Raw genomic sequence first — 16,964 nt, forward strand, 5'->3', positions numbered from 1 at the left:
GTGATCTGGTGCCGAGTGACAGAGCAACACGCCTCCCCCACCATGGCCGTTCCCCAGGCTCCCTCCGGCTCTGCCCCACTCCACCACGCTCCTGTGGCCTCGAGTCCCCGGTGCTGCAGACCCTGGTGCCCACTCCCAGCGTGGGGTGCAGGGACGCCACCAACAGGATGCCACCTGTTGGCCTAAACACCTGGCCCACCATCACTCTCTGTCCCCTCACCACGTCATTTGCCCTGCACATATGTTTAATTCTCTTTCTCTCCGACTGGAGCGGGCATCAGGACCCGAGGCCTCATCGGGACACAAGCCTCCACGCCCCTGCCCAGAATGCCAAGTCAGGAGGGCTAGGGGGCAGAACTGTTCCCAACAAGCTCCCCAGTGCTGCTGCTGCTGCTGCTGCACGAGGGCCACACCTGGGCTACTGGCCCCAGCGCCTGCCCAGCCCGTCCTGCCTGGCCCAGCTGGCCTTGCCGCCTCCTGTCCCCGGTCTCCTGCACTCAGCGCTGCAGACCCCATCAGCTGCAGCTGCGCCTGGCCTCGCCCACCTGAGGCCTTCCCGAGTGCCCCTCTAATGCCTGGAAACCCCTCACGTCCCCCGGGACCTGCCCTGGAGTCACCTTGTCGAGGGCGCCCTTCCTGTCCCTCTGCCCCCAGCATGTGTGGCACCACCCTCATCAGAATGCTCCTCACAGGCCGGCGCTGTGGCTCACGCCTGTAATCCTAGCTCTCTGGGAGGCCGAGGCGGGCGGATTGCTCAAGGTCAGGAGTTCAAAACCAGCCTGAGCAAGAGCGAGACCCCGTCTCTACTATAAATAGAAAGAAATTAAAATAAGAATGCTCCTCACTCTAATTCTGTTTGCAGATTTCTTTCTCTCTCCACACTGTAGCCCCTGAGAAAAAATCTTCTTGAAGGACCAAACAGATTAATGACATTGTGTTGAGCTCTGGGTTCCCAGAGTGGCCCCTGGCACGCAGGAGTCCCCTGAGCGGTGTTCACAGACTGCCACAGGGCCCGGCCTCTGCACAGATGCGCAGTGCCGGAGCCGGAGCCAGCAGTTACAGCTGTCTTGGGGCCCTCCTCCAACTCCATCCTCTCCTTCTCCAAACCTTCCCTTCCGTTCAGGAATAATGGTGGCAGGGCTGGGGTGGGCAGGTGTTGGCAGCTGGAAGGTGAGCAAAAGGAAGTGAGGGACCAGGAGCCGTTGTGGTGCCATTTGCTGCCCAACTAAGTGAGGGGTGAGGAGCGGCAGGAAGGGGTGAGGGGTGAGGAGTGGCAGGAAGGGGTGAGGGGTGAGGAGCGGCAGGAAGGGGTGAGGGGTGAGGAGTGGCAGGAAGGGGTGAGGGGTGAGGAGCAGCAGGAACTCTCATCTGTTACTGGCGGGAATACAGAATGGCACAGCTGCTTTGGAAGACAGTTTAGCGGTCTTTTGCAAAACTAAACATGCTCTTACCATACAACCCAGAAGTCCTGCTCATTGGTAACAAAGAAGTTAAAAAGCCTGTACATGGATGTGTACGGTGGCTTTATTCATAAGGTTGCAAACTTGGAAGCAGCGCCGATGTCCTTCAGTAGGGAATGGATAAACTGGTACATCTAGACAATGGAATATTATTCAGTGCTAAAAAGAAATGAGTTATCAAGTCATGAAAAACACATGGAGGAAACAAGTGCACATGATTTTAATATGAAGGAAAAGAAGCCAGTGTGGCAAGTCTGCATATGTATGATTCCACCTGCGTGGCGCTCTGGAGAAGCAAAGCTCTGGGGTAAAACAGCAGTGACTGCCCGGGGCCGGGAGAGGAGAGGATTTCTAGGGCAGTAAAACACGCAGTGTCTGCAAGATACTGTAATGGTAGGTACATGTCATTACACATTTGTTAAAACCACTGAGAATGAACCCTGGTGTAAGCCATGGGCTTTGGATGATAATGGTGTGTCAGTGTGGGTCCATCAATTGTACCAAGCGTGCCACTCTCGGGAGGGATGCTCACAGTGGGGAGGTTGTGTGGAGGGATAGGAAATAAATGGCAAACCTCTACACTGTCTGCTTGCTTTTGCCATGAAGCCAAAACTACTCTAAAAAATAGTCCATTAAAAATATGTGTATATATTCTGGCTGGGTGCAGTGGCTCACACTTGTAATCCCAGAACATTGGGAGAGTGAAGTGGGAGGATCACTTGAGCCCAGGTGTTTGAGACCAGCCTGGGCAACATAGCAAGACTCTCTACAAAACATTTTTTAATAATTAGCTGGGCATGGTGGCACGTGCCTATAATCCCAGCTACTCAGGAGGCTGACACAGGAAGATTACTTAAGCCCAGGAGTTCGAGGCTGCAGTAAGCTATGAAGATGCCACTGCCCTCCAGCCTGGGTGACAGAATGAGACCCTCTAAGGAAACAACAACACAACTGTTATTTGCTCAATCAAAATACTGTCACCTCTAATTTTTTCTCTCTTGATAAATACAATTATGTGGGTCAAAGTAAAGCCATTACCCTAGGTCTGACATGAAACCCCACTCTAATCAAGAGTTTTCAGGCCTTGACTACTGACCACAGAGTCTAAAAGGTAAGAGTGTGTGTGCATATGTGGTTCATGCATTAATTGCATCTAATAAAAGCAATGAACATATTAAGAAATGAAGAGTCCAGTCAGAAACCAGGAATCTAGCGTTTCCCAAGTGTTAAATAACGGTATACAGTTTGTTCTGTTAAGGAGCCCTTCAACTTAAAAAGCACCTGCTGAGTGGCACAACAGCTCTGATAGGGTGGACAGGCTTGGGATTTCTCTAGGACAGAGGAAAACCTCAAACCTTCCAAGCAGGAAGAACCACCTTCTCCAAGCAGGACAAGCTTCTCTGCTGTGGCTGCTCAGGCGGGCTGGGAGCTGAGCTCCCAGCTACCATGATACCCCCCCACCAACTCCCCGGCCTCTGCTTGGGGTCAGGGAGAGGAGCAGGGGTGGGAGGGAACTGCCACTAGGCCCGCCCTCCTCACGCCTCCTCCCTCCTACAAGGGTGTTTAAGAGTCCATGCTCCCGCAGGAGAGAGAAGCCAGGAGACCCAGCAGGTGGCCGTGCGCTCCCCTTCACTGGGCCACCTGTGCCCATGGCCTTTCTAGAGAGCTCCCTGCAGGATGGGCGCCAGCTTCCCCGATTTTACCTTCTGCCCCTAAACCGCTGTGCTCTTGAGTCTCTGACTTCTTACATTTTTATCTTGGATGAAAATTCAACCTTTCAATTCCCTAAACTGGTACTTTAATGCACTCCATAGGATAACCTGTTTATTATGGTTCTAAACTGCACCCCCACTGAAATTAGATGCTGGCAGAACTTCAGGTATTGGTTTAAGATTTTGTAAGCAAAGAGCATCAGAGCCAAGATGAAGAATATAGGTTTCTGCTGACATTTTGCTGTCAATAGGAAGTTCTCCCTTAAGGATGGCTCATTTGCTGCCTGGTTTTCTGTGTTGTATACAACCTTGAGTTAACTGACAGGAAGATCATTTTAAGCATGCGCCATTTTGTTTTTATGATTTCTTCTCTATGCCCGTGAAAAGACAGGTTTTTTTTCCTGGATAAACAAAACCAACAGAGAACCTAATCTTACAGATCATAATGGTGGCCTGTGTTATTTAATAAGTACAGAGTAGAAAGGTATGAGGTTGATAATATTGCACAGCTACACCCTCAAATAAGGACACGATAGTTCCATTTTCATATTGTTTGAAAATAGCATCAGCTCTCTACCAGAAACAAAAGAGATGCGATTTTTTTTATCTTTTTAGTCATCTTAGGTAACTGTGATCTCTGGCCATTACGGTGGTTTTATACACATCTGAATCTCAGCTTTTCCTTCTCATAGTGAGTCCTTTGCAAGCTGTACCGACTTGCTAAGTTCTGGGCCGAGAAAGCCTGTGGGGTTGGTCACTAGCTCAGCACACCCAGCTGCAGTCGGGGTGGCCCCTTCCCCGCAGGAGCCCAGGATTCCGGGCGGGCTCCCACGCGACGGGGACCTGCGTCCCCAGCCCCACCCGGGTGCTCCTGCTCTCGCGTCCTCAGGGCCCCACAGGCCGGCCACACCTAGTTTCAGGGTCTTCTAGGCAGCTCTTTGCCTCAGAATCGTGCCGGGGACATTGTTCCCTTCCTTTCCCTCTACGTGGTGCCCAGGGCTGCACCCAGGCTCCTGAACTCCTAAAATGTGGCTGGTGTGAATTGAGATGTGCTGAGTTCAAGATACACACTGGATTTCAAAGATTTGGTACATACAAAAGAATGTGAAATATTGTAATCATTTTTATTTACTGGGATAAATTTAAAACTAACCTCCCTGTTCCATTTCCCTTCATTGGTTTATCTTTTTCACAATATCCAAACAAGCAGGTTACTTGCATGGTGGTACTTGTAACTAGGTTGTGATCACACTTGAGCCAGGAGTTAAAACTCATGCAGCTCCGGACCAAACCAGCTCCTGTCAAGTTCAAGTTCACTCTGGCAAGTTGCCGTCCCCTGCTGCCTTTAACTGAACCTGCTCGTCTCTCACTGACCGCACAGGGACGCCAGCCTGGGACCTGCAGGAGAGCAGAGCAAGCCCTCGCAGCCTGGGCAGGGCACAGGAGCGGGTGGCTGCACCGGGCACTCACTGTGCAGCCGGATGCCGTCAGGACACTGCAGTCCAGGTGTGGGAGTTGAGGCCTAAGTCCACGCAAAGCCCCTGGAGAACTGCCCACCCTGGGTCCCCGCCCTGTGGCGCAGCACTGCTCAGGTTCGCGGTTCAAAGGGCCACCTGCAAGGGCGTGGGGCCAGCAGCTCTGGCTACACGTGAGCACGGGCCCTGGAGGCCGGCAGGGGCTCAAGGCAGCTTTTCTTTTCAGTTTTTTCAGTGTAGCTACTAGATAATTTAAAATAACCCATGTGTGGCTGGGCGCAGTGGCTCACACCTGTAATCCTAGCACTCTGGGAGGCCGAGGCGGGCAGATTGCTCAAGGTCAGGAGTTCAAAACCAGCATGAGCAAGAGCTAGACCCCCGTCTCTACTAAAAATAGAAAGAAATTAATTGGCCAACTAATATATATAGAAAAAATTAGCCAGGCAAGGTGGCGCACACCTGTAGTCCCAGCTACTCTGGAGGCTGAGGCAGCAGGATCCCTTGAGCCCAGGAGTTGGAGGTTGCTGTGAGCTAGGTTGACGCCACGGCACTCACTCTAGCCTGGGCAACAAAGCGAGACTCTGTCTCAAAAAATATATATAATAAATAAAATAAAATAACCCATGTGGCTGCAGATATTGCCGTTGGCGGGCGCTGCTGAGAAGGACACCAGGAGGAAAGCAGCCCCCAGGAAGCAGCTCACAAAGCCCCCATTTCCGGGTCACCTGCCAGCCCCCTCCCTGCTGGGCGCTAGATGTGGACAGACTGAAAGCGCCACCTCCCACAGTACTCGTCTGTGCCTTTGGCTTCCAGGGTCAAAAGGGGCTTGCCCAGGAGAAGAATCGAGTTTTTCTTTCCCCGCCCCCGTGGTTCCCTGTCAGAAGGAGGCCACTCCAAACGCAGCTCTACGACTGCCACTTGTGTCTCTTGTGCGGGCGACAAGCTCTGCAGCCAGACTTCCTCCCGGGCAGCTAGTGCTACTACTGAACACAGGAACACGAAAGAACAGCATTGCAACATACGTCAGGGTGGGCGTGCATAAGATGAATATATTTTCATTTACTAAGTTAATTACAACAATTGAAGACATCAGAAATTTTTATTCGTCTTTGTTTTATAATAGAACCAAAAGAGTCAACTAAACAATCTACCTGCTGGTTTCTGCAAGCTAGTTATTTTAACAATATTTTACAAACAATAATAATATCATAACAATAATTATGGAGCAGTCAATTGGGTAATAGAGCTTTTCCACAATTCAGATAGAAACGCGTGAAAAACTAGGTAACTAGGTCCTGGAGCTCAGGACACTCCCGCAAGCCCGGCTGGCGTGGCCGCCACCGGGGTTTCATGGTGGCCTCAGGAAAGGACTGAACGTGTGCAACTCGGGGAAACGTCTACACTACAGAATTCTTCGGACATTCAGTAGTTCTCTAGGGATTTTAAGTGACATCATAACAGCCCATCTGAAGAACTTATTTCTAAATAATTTGAAAAACAACCAAACAAACAAGAAACCATTAGAGTTTCAGGCCGGCAGCCCCCAGAGGGAAGTTCCCCGGAGGGGTGAGTCAGCAGCAGCGAGCTCTCCCAGGCGGCTCCGAGCGAGCGCGTGACCCTCGCTCCCGCAGACTCTCCAGACTACGGGAACCAAGCTCTCTCCTCCCGGCCAGACAATGCTCCCGTCATAGTTTTCCTCAACAAAAGGGAGTTCTAGTTCTGTCATCACATCCTTCAGACAGCTCCCTGCGGACCCAGCAGGCCCGCGGACCCGCAGGGAGAGCCTGGTTTCAACCGTGTGGCTGCCGTGCAGGCCTGGCCTCGCGTTCCCCCCACACCCTTCTAAAACTTCAGCCTCCCTCAGAATACTCAGAAAAAGTGGGCGTGCGTTCACATCTTGCTACGCTGTACTCTACTCAATTTTCAACCCCTTGGATTTAAACTCGATGTGGAGAATCTGTGATAAGCACCTTCCGAATTCCTCCAGGATCATCTGCTCTGCCAGGCACTCGGAGCAGTGCTCTTTCTCCGCCGCCTCGCCCTGCGCCAGCAGGCACGCGCAGGTGGCCTCCACCACCTCCCAGGAGATGCAAGAGGAAGGTCGCCTGTCAGAAACAGACAGGTAAAAGGCCACGCTTGACACCTTGCTGTTTCTAAGTACAGCACCTTTGCTATTCAACAGAACGTTGCTTGTCCGCGCTATTTTAAAGCATGTCACCAGGAACAATCTCACATTGTTTTCCTAATACCAGCAACTATTAACTGCTTTTAGACCAATAACATAGAGGACAAGTAAATCTGTCATTTTCTTGACATCCTTCTCATGACAGATTCAAAATTTTCTCAACATCAGATCCACTGACAAACCCAGAGGCTCCTGGGCTACAGTGTCAAACCCATGGGCCAGGGCCAGGGCTGATGAAGCAGGAATCTTAGATAAGAGAAAGCACTGCAGACAAGCTCTGCAGCTTTGGTCTGAGTTCTGTGCGCGGTGTCAGCCCTAAGGAAAGTGGCAGAGTGACAGCCACAACGGCATGTGGAGCTACAAAATACTAAATGGCTGAAGACTCACCGTGTCATGCTTCGGGGGTAACACGGTCAAGATAGCCTTGTCCCTGATGCCCCTTGAAGCCCTGAAGAGGTTCCAAAAGTTGTTCTGTGTGGTACAGGAGCAGTCATGCTCCCCACCGAACTAAAGGGATAGCTGTGGCTTGGCCAGACAGCCACCTAAGTAGTGCACAATTGAAAAACTTTCAGGAAAACTTCATAAAACATTAGAAAGTGTTGCATTATGAAAATAGAGCTAAATGTTGGATTTGTTAATGTCTCTCTCTAAATATAATGCACGATAACTTTCGTTGAAGACGAGAGGGCAGGGTGGCCTGGGGAGTAGAGCTGTGAGCCCTCAAGGGCAGACGCCCGGCGGACCCTGCGCCACGCCCCACAGAACACGCATACCCTCACGTTGGGCACTGATACTTCACACGTATTTCACAGAAAATACAGCATGTTTTGGTAAAGTTTTACTGATAAAACCCTCTGCAGGCCACAATGATGAGTGTTTCTCGTGTCTCTCTAACCAAATAGGCATGAACTTGGCTTTACAAAATGATATTTATTAACTAATGACACCTGGTACTTTATCATGATATGACCCATTACAGTAAACTCAAATGTTTTAAAATGGGTGAATCGCATCTAATATGTAGTAAAATTATTACTCAACCTTTGAGACCTACTAGGATTATAATACGGTTCAACATCGCTACATGGGGAAACATCGCACTATTCTGGAGTGCACAGTCCCTGTGGGGAGGGTCACGGCGTGCGTGTCTGAAGGCCGCTCCTTGCTGCGCAGGGCCGGTGGCTGCGGGTTAATTCAAAGACAGCACCAGAGCACTGCTGGCCCTGCCGGTGATCCTGGTGGTGGGGCCCTTCTGTCTGCTACAAAACCGGGTGACACAGCGAGGACACAAAGGCTGAGCTAAGAGGACAAACCGGACGCAGCTGGTCTGGGCAGTGGGTCCCTCCAAGGAAACACTGTGTGTCCAGGGTTAGCCCACGGAGGGAAGAATGGCTTCCCTTCCTCCCACCCCGCATACTCACCCCTGCAGACTCACTCTCTCTCCTTCCGGGGTATAAATTGCCTTTAACTCTCCTCTTAGATTAACCTCTACTTCCCCTAATAGGAGGGGTTAGTTCAGAGTACCTACCTATCTTTTCTGAATTTTGGAAGTCCTGAAAATTTAGTTGGTGACAAATGATGGCTGCCTTCAAAACCTCCGATCTCCATGTAGTTTGGCATGTTTATTAGAGTTTTTCGTTCTGGACTTTCTTCATAATTTTTGCAACCAATGCATTTGCAAATAGAAGAACACATAATTTTGGCCTGGTAATATAAAATGCTTCAATAAAATTAGGTTGCCCTACAAGTCATTGAAAACTGACAAGTCCTACATGGTCCTTTAATAATTCTTTGCTTATATTTGCTCATGTGTGTATGCCATCTACAATTTTCATTAAAAAGAAAAGCAGCTGCCGAGAGGAGTGAATGACAGTGATGTGAAGGGCAAGGTGCTGCTGCTGTGGGGACACAGCGGTCCTGCTGGCAACAGAGTGCGAGTCCGAGCAGGGACCGGGGACGTAGGGGGAGCTCTCCCTTCTTCACACGGGAGCCAGCAAGCTACTTCATTTGACCCTGGGCTTGACGGTTCTCTGTTACCGTGGGAGGGTGCCGGGCTGGTGCCACAGGTGCAGGGAGCACAGGTGGGAAGAATCTGAAACCTACCCGAGAGCAGGCTGGGGGTGGGAGCTCTCAGGGACTCTCCCTGCCTCCTTGTGGGTGGATTCTGTTTCTAGTCATTCCTGGCAGGCGCTGCTCCGGGGCTGGGCATCCAGCTGTACATGGCAAGCCCACCTGGGCCCAAATCCCAGCTCACGCAGCCCTAGGGGCAGCCGATGGCTGACACTGCCAACCACTGTGTTCTTCGCTTTCCTCTTTCCTTCATTCCCCAGGCATCTCCCTTTGTTCTTTCCAACTCAGAGATGCATCTGAGCAGGTATCTGCTGTGTTTTATCTGCACCTCTGGGTGTTGTGAAGCAGGTTTGTTAGGATTTCTAGTCTACACTAATGCCAGAGACTAAAAGACAGTGTTGTCCCTCTCCTCTTGGCCTGCACGTCACAGGGGCCGTGCCCAGCCCAGGCTTGGCCTGGGAAAGTGGCAGCCAGAGAGGGCACCCTGCAGAGCAGAGGGGTGCTGTGAGCGCCTCTAAACGGGCTGCCACCCGGGTGATGCCATGCACTTTTTGAATTCTTTACCTCTCTGTAATATTTTTACTGTATTTTCAAAATCCTAGCTGGAGGGTTGCTAAGTCCACTTACTCAGATCTCTCAATGTGTGTCCCCAGAATCACGAGGACTTTTCTGAAGCCTGACCTTCTGTGACAAACTTTGAAAAGTAAAATTCACAGATACCCGCAAAAGACCTCAAGCAAGGAAAGAGAGAGGCTTTCACAGAAGTTTTCTCAGTTGCTTCACTGATAGGGCCTGAGGGTACCCTCCCTTTCCTTTCTCCTTTCCTTCAACACAAAGAAAAGTAGCGATAGAAGAGGGAGGGGAAAGAGGTACAAAACCAAAGAGGAAATTGCGTCCCTCTACTGTCATTAAATCTTTGAGAAAAAGAAAAACCTTTCGTCCAAGACTTGATCTGCACCTCGTTTTGTGAGCATCTGTCAGCTCCGGCCACTGCACACCCTGGTCTCTGCCACGGCTATAAGCCAGGGAGGCCCCTGCCCAGTCAAAGCGCCTAGGCAAAGGGACGCCTGCGGACAAGTGTCGCGGGGACTGACTGTCCTCCACGGCCACCCACAGCGTCTTGCCTCTGCTCAGGGAAGAAGAGGCACAGCTCCAGGAGCCTCCACACCCAGGCCACTGAGCGGGCTCCCCCATAGCTGGCAGCGCAGCGGGCAAAGCCACCGCAGGGCACCCTCTGCTGGCCGCTCGGGAGGGCTCTAGGAACGTAGCCTGCTCCAAGAGGGTTCATAAAGCTGAGCTAACATCTGAGAAATTAATTCAGATTAATATCAGTGCCTTCTTAGAAACCCTAAGAGAAAGAAAGTAATTACATTTCTTTCTAAGTTACAGTAAAGTTTTTTTTAACCACGAAAGAAGTTACTTAGGCCAAAATATTTACCTGGGTTTTTTTTGGCAGGGAGTGGGGTTGTTTTTGTTTTATTTTGAGACAGGATTTCACTATGTTGCCCAGGCTGGACTCGAATTCCTGGGCTCAATCAATCCTCTGCCTTGGCCTCCCCAGTAGCCGGGACTGCAGCTGTGTGCCCCTATACCTGGCTTATTTTGGCTCTGTTGTTTCCAACACCAGGCTTGGTCACTAACCTCATAGCATTCGCAGTAATTCTTAAGGCAGCCTGACCTCTTACAGTTGCATCCTTTGTTATGTCTGGGCTTCACGTCGCCCAGTTTTCCTTTCCCAATCTTTGGTTGGAAAGCTTCTGGGTTTCTATCAAGACATGCCTAAGATAGAAAATGGGATACTCCATCAGGATTTATTTGTTATTCAAAAAAAATGTTCAATGAAAGGCTTCTCATGTGAGTTCAGTTGTTTGAGAGGGAGCCACAGGGAGTCTCCTTACATAATTAAGAGGGTATATCCCTTCTTGTTTTATTTCAATTCATTTCCACACATAAAGGTATACTGTAGGGGCCGGGCGCGGTGGCTCGCGCCTGTAATCCTAGCACTCTGGGAGGCCGAGGCGGGCGGATTGCTCAAGGTCAGGAGTTCAAAACCAGCCTGAGCAAGAGCGAGACCCCCGTCTCTACTATAAATAGAAAGAAATTAATTGGCCAACTAATATATATAGAAAAAATTAGCCGGGCATGGTGGCGCATGCCTGTAGTCCCAGCTACTCGGGAGGCTGAGGCAGGAGGATTGCTTGAGCCCAGGAGTTACTTTGAGGTTGCTGTGAGCTAGGCTGACGCCAGGGCACTCACTCTAGCCTGGGCAACAAAGCGAGACTCTGTCTCAAAAAAAAAAAAAAAAGGTATACTGTAACCACAGTTTCTTGAGGCTTTGCTTGTTTTCTGAGTTTCAAAGTCATGCATGTTTACTGTAGGAAGTTAATGGATGGTAAGATGCAAAGGAAATCCTTGTCTCTGTGTGGACATGTCCCTTCCAGCCTTTTTTACCCCATTTCCTAAGAGAGTGGAGATCATGGTCCTGTACTAACAGCTCTCACTGCCTGAACATGATTGAACATTCCATATCCCAGGCATCTTTCCATATGACTTATATGTATGTATTCTCTTATTTAATCCTCTCAGCAACCTAGGGAAGTAAAAACTACTACTGTTTCAGCCTGAGCAAGAGCGAGACCCCCGTCTCTACAAAAAATAGAAAAATTAGCCAGGCATGGTGGTGCCTTCCTGTAGTCCCAGCTACTTGTGAGGCTGAGGCAGTAGGATTGCTTAAGCCCAGGAGTTGGAGGTTGCTGTGAGCTAGGCTGACACCACTGCACTCTGGGCCAGGTGACAGAGCGAGACTCTGTCTCAAAAACAAACAAACAAATATACATACAGACAAAAATATACTCTTATTGCTGTCTTACAGATGAAGAAACTGAGCACCGAGAGGTTAAATAATAGATGGTAAGTAGTAGGATCCAGATTCAAAGTCCCCATGCTGACTTCAGAGCCCAGGGGCTCAACCAACCACTGGGCAGTGACTTTCTAATACAATACACATAGCTTTTTTTTTTTTTTAGAGACATTGTGTCACTCTGTCATTGATGCTGAAGTGCAGTGGCACAATGATAGCTCAAGGCAGCCTCAAACTCCTGGGTTTAAGTGATCCTCCCACCTCCTGGGTTTAAGTGATCTTCCCACCTCAGCCTCCCAAGTAGCTAGGACTACAGATACATGCCACCACACCCAGATAAGTTTTAAATTTTTTGTAGAGACAGGGTCTTTCTATGTTGCCCAGGCTGGTTTCAAACTCCTGGGCTCAAGTGATCCTTCTACCTTGGCATCCCAAAGTGCTGGAATTACAGGCATGAGCCATGGGGCCTGGCCAACATGCAAAACTTTGTATCCTGGTTTGTTTTTACTTTTTAATCTGTTTATCTTAATATCTATGTATACATACAAATGCATACATATCTTTAAATACCAAATGAGCCAATGTTTTTTGTAAAACAGCAGTCACAGTGCAACCTCTTGTCCTCCTTTCCCCTCCTGAGATTGACAGTGGGGATCTGTGCTGTCCAGTGCCACAGCCAATAGCACACTGCCATCGTTGCAAAAAGTCCCTTTGGAAGCACTGGTCTGGATGGGGACACTTCTATGTGATTTTACTCATTAACGGAGTATGACAGGCAGTGAGTGCATACATCTGCAGCTGTCGCATGATAAACTTGTGCACATGTGCATCCCTGTGTAACCGCCACTTGGGGCAATTTAGAGGACAGTCCAGCCCCACAGGCTCTGTTGTGACTCCTCCTTATCAGTGCACCCCCAGTGGGAACCATTATTCCGACTTCAAGAGCTTTAGGTTTGCCTGTCCTGGGACTTCATGTGGGTGGAATCAGAGAGCTCATACTCTCGTGTCTGGCTTCTTTCTTCAGCATGTCTGTGAGATGCATCCACACTGGTGCACTTAGCTGCAGCTCTTTCTTTTTCATCATGTGTTATGTTCCATTATAAGATATACTTCCATGGATTTATCCATGCTACCATTGATGGACATTTGAGTTATTTCAGTTTTTGGCTATCATGAATGAAGCAGCTATGAATATTTTTGTACAAGTCTTTAGTGGACATTTACACTCATTCTATCGGCTATATTTTTAGGAATAAAATTGTTTGGTCATAGTTGAAAGTTTTAGCATTAATAGCTATTGCCAAAAAGTTTCCCAAAGTGGTTGTGCCAATTGTATCCCTATCAGCAGTGTATGAGAATTCCAACACTTTTAAATTGTTTTTACACTTTTAATTATAGATTATATCCTTTACCCCTAGGTAAAATGTGACTATTTGAAGTTTACATGCATCATAATTTTCTTCTGTCCTATGAATCTGGCTATATCAAAATTCATAAGATATTTTAAACTGATTTAAACATAATTCAAAAGGGAATTAAATTATTTTAGAAAAAATAGGTTGGGCGCAGTGGCCCATGCCTATAATCCTAGCACAGCACTTTGGGAGGACAAGGCTTGAGGCCAGGAGATCGAGATCAACTTGAGCAAGAAAGAGCAAGGCCCCATCTCTACAAAAAATAGAAAAATTAGCCAGGTGTGGTGGTACAAGCCTGTAGTCCCAGCTCCTAGGGAAGCTCAGGCAGGAGGATCGCTTGAGCCCAGGAGTTGGAGGCTGCAGTGAGCCATGATGACAGCACTGCACTGTACCTGGGAGACAGAGCAAGACCTTGTCTCAAAATAAGTAAATAATAGAACAGACAACCATGGTACAATATAATTTTGTTCTATTTGTACACAACAGTCTCAGCTCTACAGTTATCAGCCCTCAATTTCTCTTCCTAAATTAGAGGGCACCAGGGAATGTCTCTCTGGAGCAGGTTGACAGCCCCAAGCCTAACTGTCCCTCCTTTCTCCCTGATTATCTTTTGTGCCTGCAGAAAGGGATAAAAGCTGCAAGCTCCTGCATGTAGCTTTCAGCAGAGTGGCTGTAGCAACCTTGTTCCCCTTTAGGAAAGTCTATATTCTTCCACTCACCTGGAAGCAAAGGAGTATAAAAAAAAAATTTCTTTTTTTTTTTTTTTTTTTGAGACAGAGTCTCACTTTGTTGCCCAGGCTAGAGTGAGTGCCTTGGCATCAGCCTAGCTCACAGCAACCTCAAACTCCTGGGCTCAAGCAATCCTCTTGCCTCAGCCTCCCGAGTAGCTGGGACTACAGGCATGCGCCACCATGCCTGGCTAATTTTTTCTATATATATTAGTTGGCCAATTAATTTCTTTCTATTTAGAGTAGAGATATGGTCTTGCTCTTGCTCAGGCTGGTTTTGAACTCCTGACCTCGAGCAATCCTCCCGCCTCAGCCTCCCAGAGTGCTAGGATTATAGGCGTGAGCCACCTCGCCCAGCCAAGCATAAAAATTTTAAAAACCCTTCATGCTGGGTTGCCAGCCTTGAGGAAAGGGGAGGTCAGACATTTGAGCTGTTATGCCCTGTCCCTTTTATTTATTTATTTATTTATTTATTTATTTATTTATTTATTTATTTATTTTTGAGACAGAATCTCAATTTGTTGCCCAGGCTAGAGTGAGTGCTGTGGCGTCAGCCCAGCTCACAGCAACCTCAAACTCCTGGGCTCAAGCAATCCTGCTGCCTCAGCCTCCCGAGTAGCTGAGACTACAGGCATGCGCCACCATGCCTGGCTAATTTTTTCTATATATATTAGTTGGCCAATTAATTTCTTTCTATTTATAGTAGAGACGGGGTCTCGCTCTTGCTCAGGCTGGTTTCGAACTCCTGATCTCGAGCAATCTGCCCACCTAGGCCTCTCAGAGTGCTAGGATTACAGGCATGAGCCACTGCGCCCGGCCTCCCTGTCCTTTTTAAAGTTTTTCTTTGTAACAATAAGATACAAAATCACTAGGCAAGCCTAAGGCCATGTAAGCCAAAGGTCAAACCATACCTGCGAGTCATCAATTTAATTAACAGATCACTTGAGTCCTGCTATATGTCCAGTGGGTTGTCTCTGATCAACAGACTTCCTTAACTTCCTTCCTTCCAAGTCTGCACACAAAGCTTCATTTCTTTAACAAATTACAAATCAAAGAATCTTAAAACCCACCTATAACCTATAATCCTCTGCTTCGAGATGTCCTATCTTTTCAGGCCAAACTAATATATGACTTCCACGTATTGATTTATGACTTTATGTGTAATTCCTGTCTCCCTACAATATATAAAACCAGACTGTAACCTAACCACAGTAAGACACTTGCTCAAAGCTTCTCTGGACCTTGGTCACACATATGCAGCTTAGAATAAACCTCTTAAAATTATTTTATGGTTTGGGTTCTTTTCCATTGACATTCCCAAATCAAGACAAATGTCCACTTGGACATTTGTGTGTTCTTGAATCAGAACCTTCCTAGACCCCGCTGCACCTCTGAAGCCTTCCCACACTGGTAGGGGGAAAAACCCTTTCTCTGCCTACTGCTCTCATAACAACCCCGTCACAGGCCAGCACCCCTACCTGCAGGAATAGTCATATTCAATACATATTTTTCAAGACTCTGGGTTTTCCAATACTGAAATTAGGAATCTCTGGAGATCATTGTATGAACATCTCAAGCACTTTTAAATGCTTTTTAAAATGCATGTATTTAATGGAAATTTATTACCTTAATGGCTTTAAAACGTTCTATTTCATGACGCAAATTGTTGCAACAATTATTACAATTGCAGTTGTTGCAAAAGTCCCCACTGGCAAAGCAATCACAGTACCTGCGAAGAAAACAACATAGTTGAGTCCAAGGCACAGCCAGCATCTTCGCTATGTGAGAACAAGAGCACACGTGCAGGAAAAGAGCCAGCCAACCTGCCGCAGTCACAAACCTTTTGCTTAGATGAATCTGACTCTTTTCTATAGGAAAACTAGATCAGCTGGGATGGTGTTCTCCAGTGACTGGAGAAACAGTCACATTACAGAAACAGAACATCCCAAAAGAAAGAAAAACTAGTTAAAACCGTCAGTTTCATAATATAGGATTTTGCAAAGCAGAACAATTTCCCGGAAAACATCTATGGCCATTAATTGTCCCTGGCCCCCAGCTGCCCTCTGCCATTTCCCAGGAGCACAATCAGTTGGGAGGTAGAAGCAGCAAGCAGTGAAGAGCCATTTCCCCCACCTGTTGTCCCCACACACCTGACAGGGCTGACCAGACCTTGACTATGAGTGAAAACTAATAGGACCTGGAGGTTAAGGCTGGATCTTACTGTCATTCCATGCGTGGGGAAAGGAAGTGGCGAACGGCAGAAGAAATAAATGTATGAGACGACTGCTATCACACATGCTTGCTGCTCATGAATTTGGAGTCTACAGGACCGCTTGTAAGGGGCAGTGCTTGGAGCACACACCGAGCCCCGCGATTCCCGGGGTCATAAAGGCAGATGGCAGTGCTGGGCACCCCGCCCCGCAGGGCTTCCCTGGGAGAAGTGCCAGTGTTCGTGGCCATGAAATGCTTCTGTGCGCTTATGAGACACCTGCTCTTGCGCTCTGCCTCAGCGGCACGTGGAGGCCTACGCCTCACATCTCAGCCTGGGCAGGGATGGCGCTGGCCTTAGCTCATGTGAAAATCTAGTCTCAAGACCAGGACACCTCGCATCCTAACTACCACCTGCACCCCACAAAGGCTGTGGGAAGCTCGTCAGCTGCCCCGTCAGTGGCAGTTTGTGACCAGAGAAGACCCATATTGCTCTCTTCTGAGAGCATGACTCATTGAAAAGAGCTTCCAACCCGTTTCCACATCGGCTCTCCACTGACTCCCCACGGCATCTGGCATGGGTTATTCATCAGCTGGCTTTTCACACTGTAAAGTGGAAATCCTGCTGCTCAACCTTCCAGCCTTGGAGTGTTGCAGAGGGAAACCCTGAGATCACGAACGTGGATGTGCTTCCTAGGGGTGCTGCACGAGGCTGCGAGGGCCTCTGGCAAAACAGTGGACCGGACGTCTGTAGAAACCTCCCTATGATAGAATCCCAAACACAATGCTTTTCATACTTATTATTTTCCTATTTTTAAAAAATATTTTTAATGCACGTCAAGCCAAAAGGA

The 16,964-nt window shown here is 48.4% G+C and overlaps 1 protein-coding gene across 1 annotated transcript in view; it reads right to left on the reverse strand.

Moving 5' to 3' along the window:
- Positions 1-5,726: 5,726 nt before the first annotated feature.
- Positions 5,727-16,964, reverse strand: part of TESMIN (testis expressed metallothionein like protein) — a 42,874-nt gene continuing 31,636 nt past the window's right edge. Inside the window, exons 7-10 of the mRNA XM_076001710.1 lie at positions 15,532-15,634; positions 10,544-10,681; positions 8,361-8,536; positions 5,727-6,752 (exon numbers count right to left, since the gene is read on the reverse strand). Coding sequence (XP_075857825.1) covers positions 6,560-6,752; positions 8,361-8,536; positions 10,544-10,681; positions 15,532-15,634 — 610 coding nt within the window. The 3' untranslated portion in view covers positions 5,727-6,559. The remainder of the gene's footprint in view (positions 6,753-8,360; positions 8,537-10,543; positions 10,682-15,531; positions 15,635-16,964) is intronic.

This window comes from Microcebus murinus, chromosome 4 (genome assembly GCF_040939455.1).
Source record: "Microcebus murinus isolate Inina chromosome 4, M.murinus_Inina_mat1.0, whole genome shotgun sequence".
In the NCBI taxonomy this organism is placed as follows: domain Eukaryota; kingdom Metazoa; phylum Chordata; class Mammalia; order Primates; family Cheirogaleidae; genus Microcebus; species Microcebus murinus.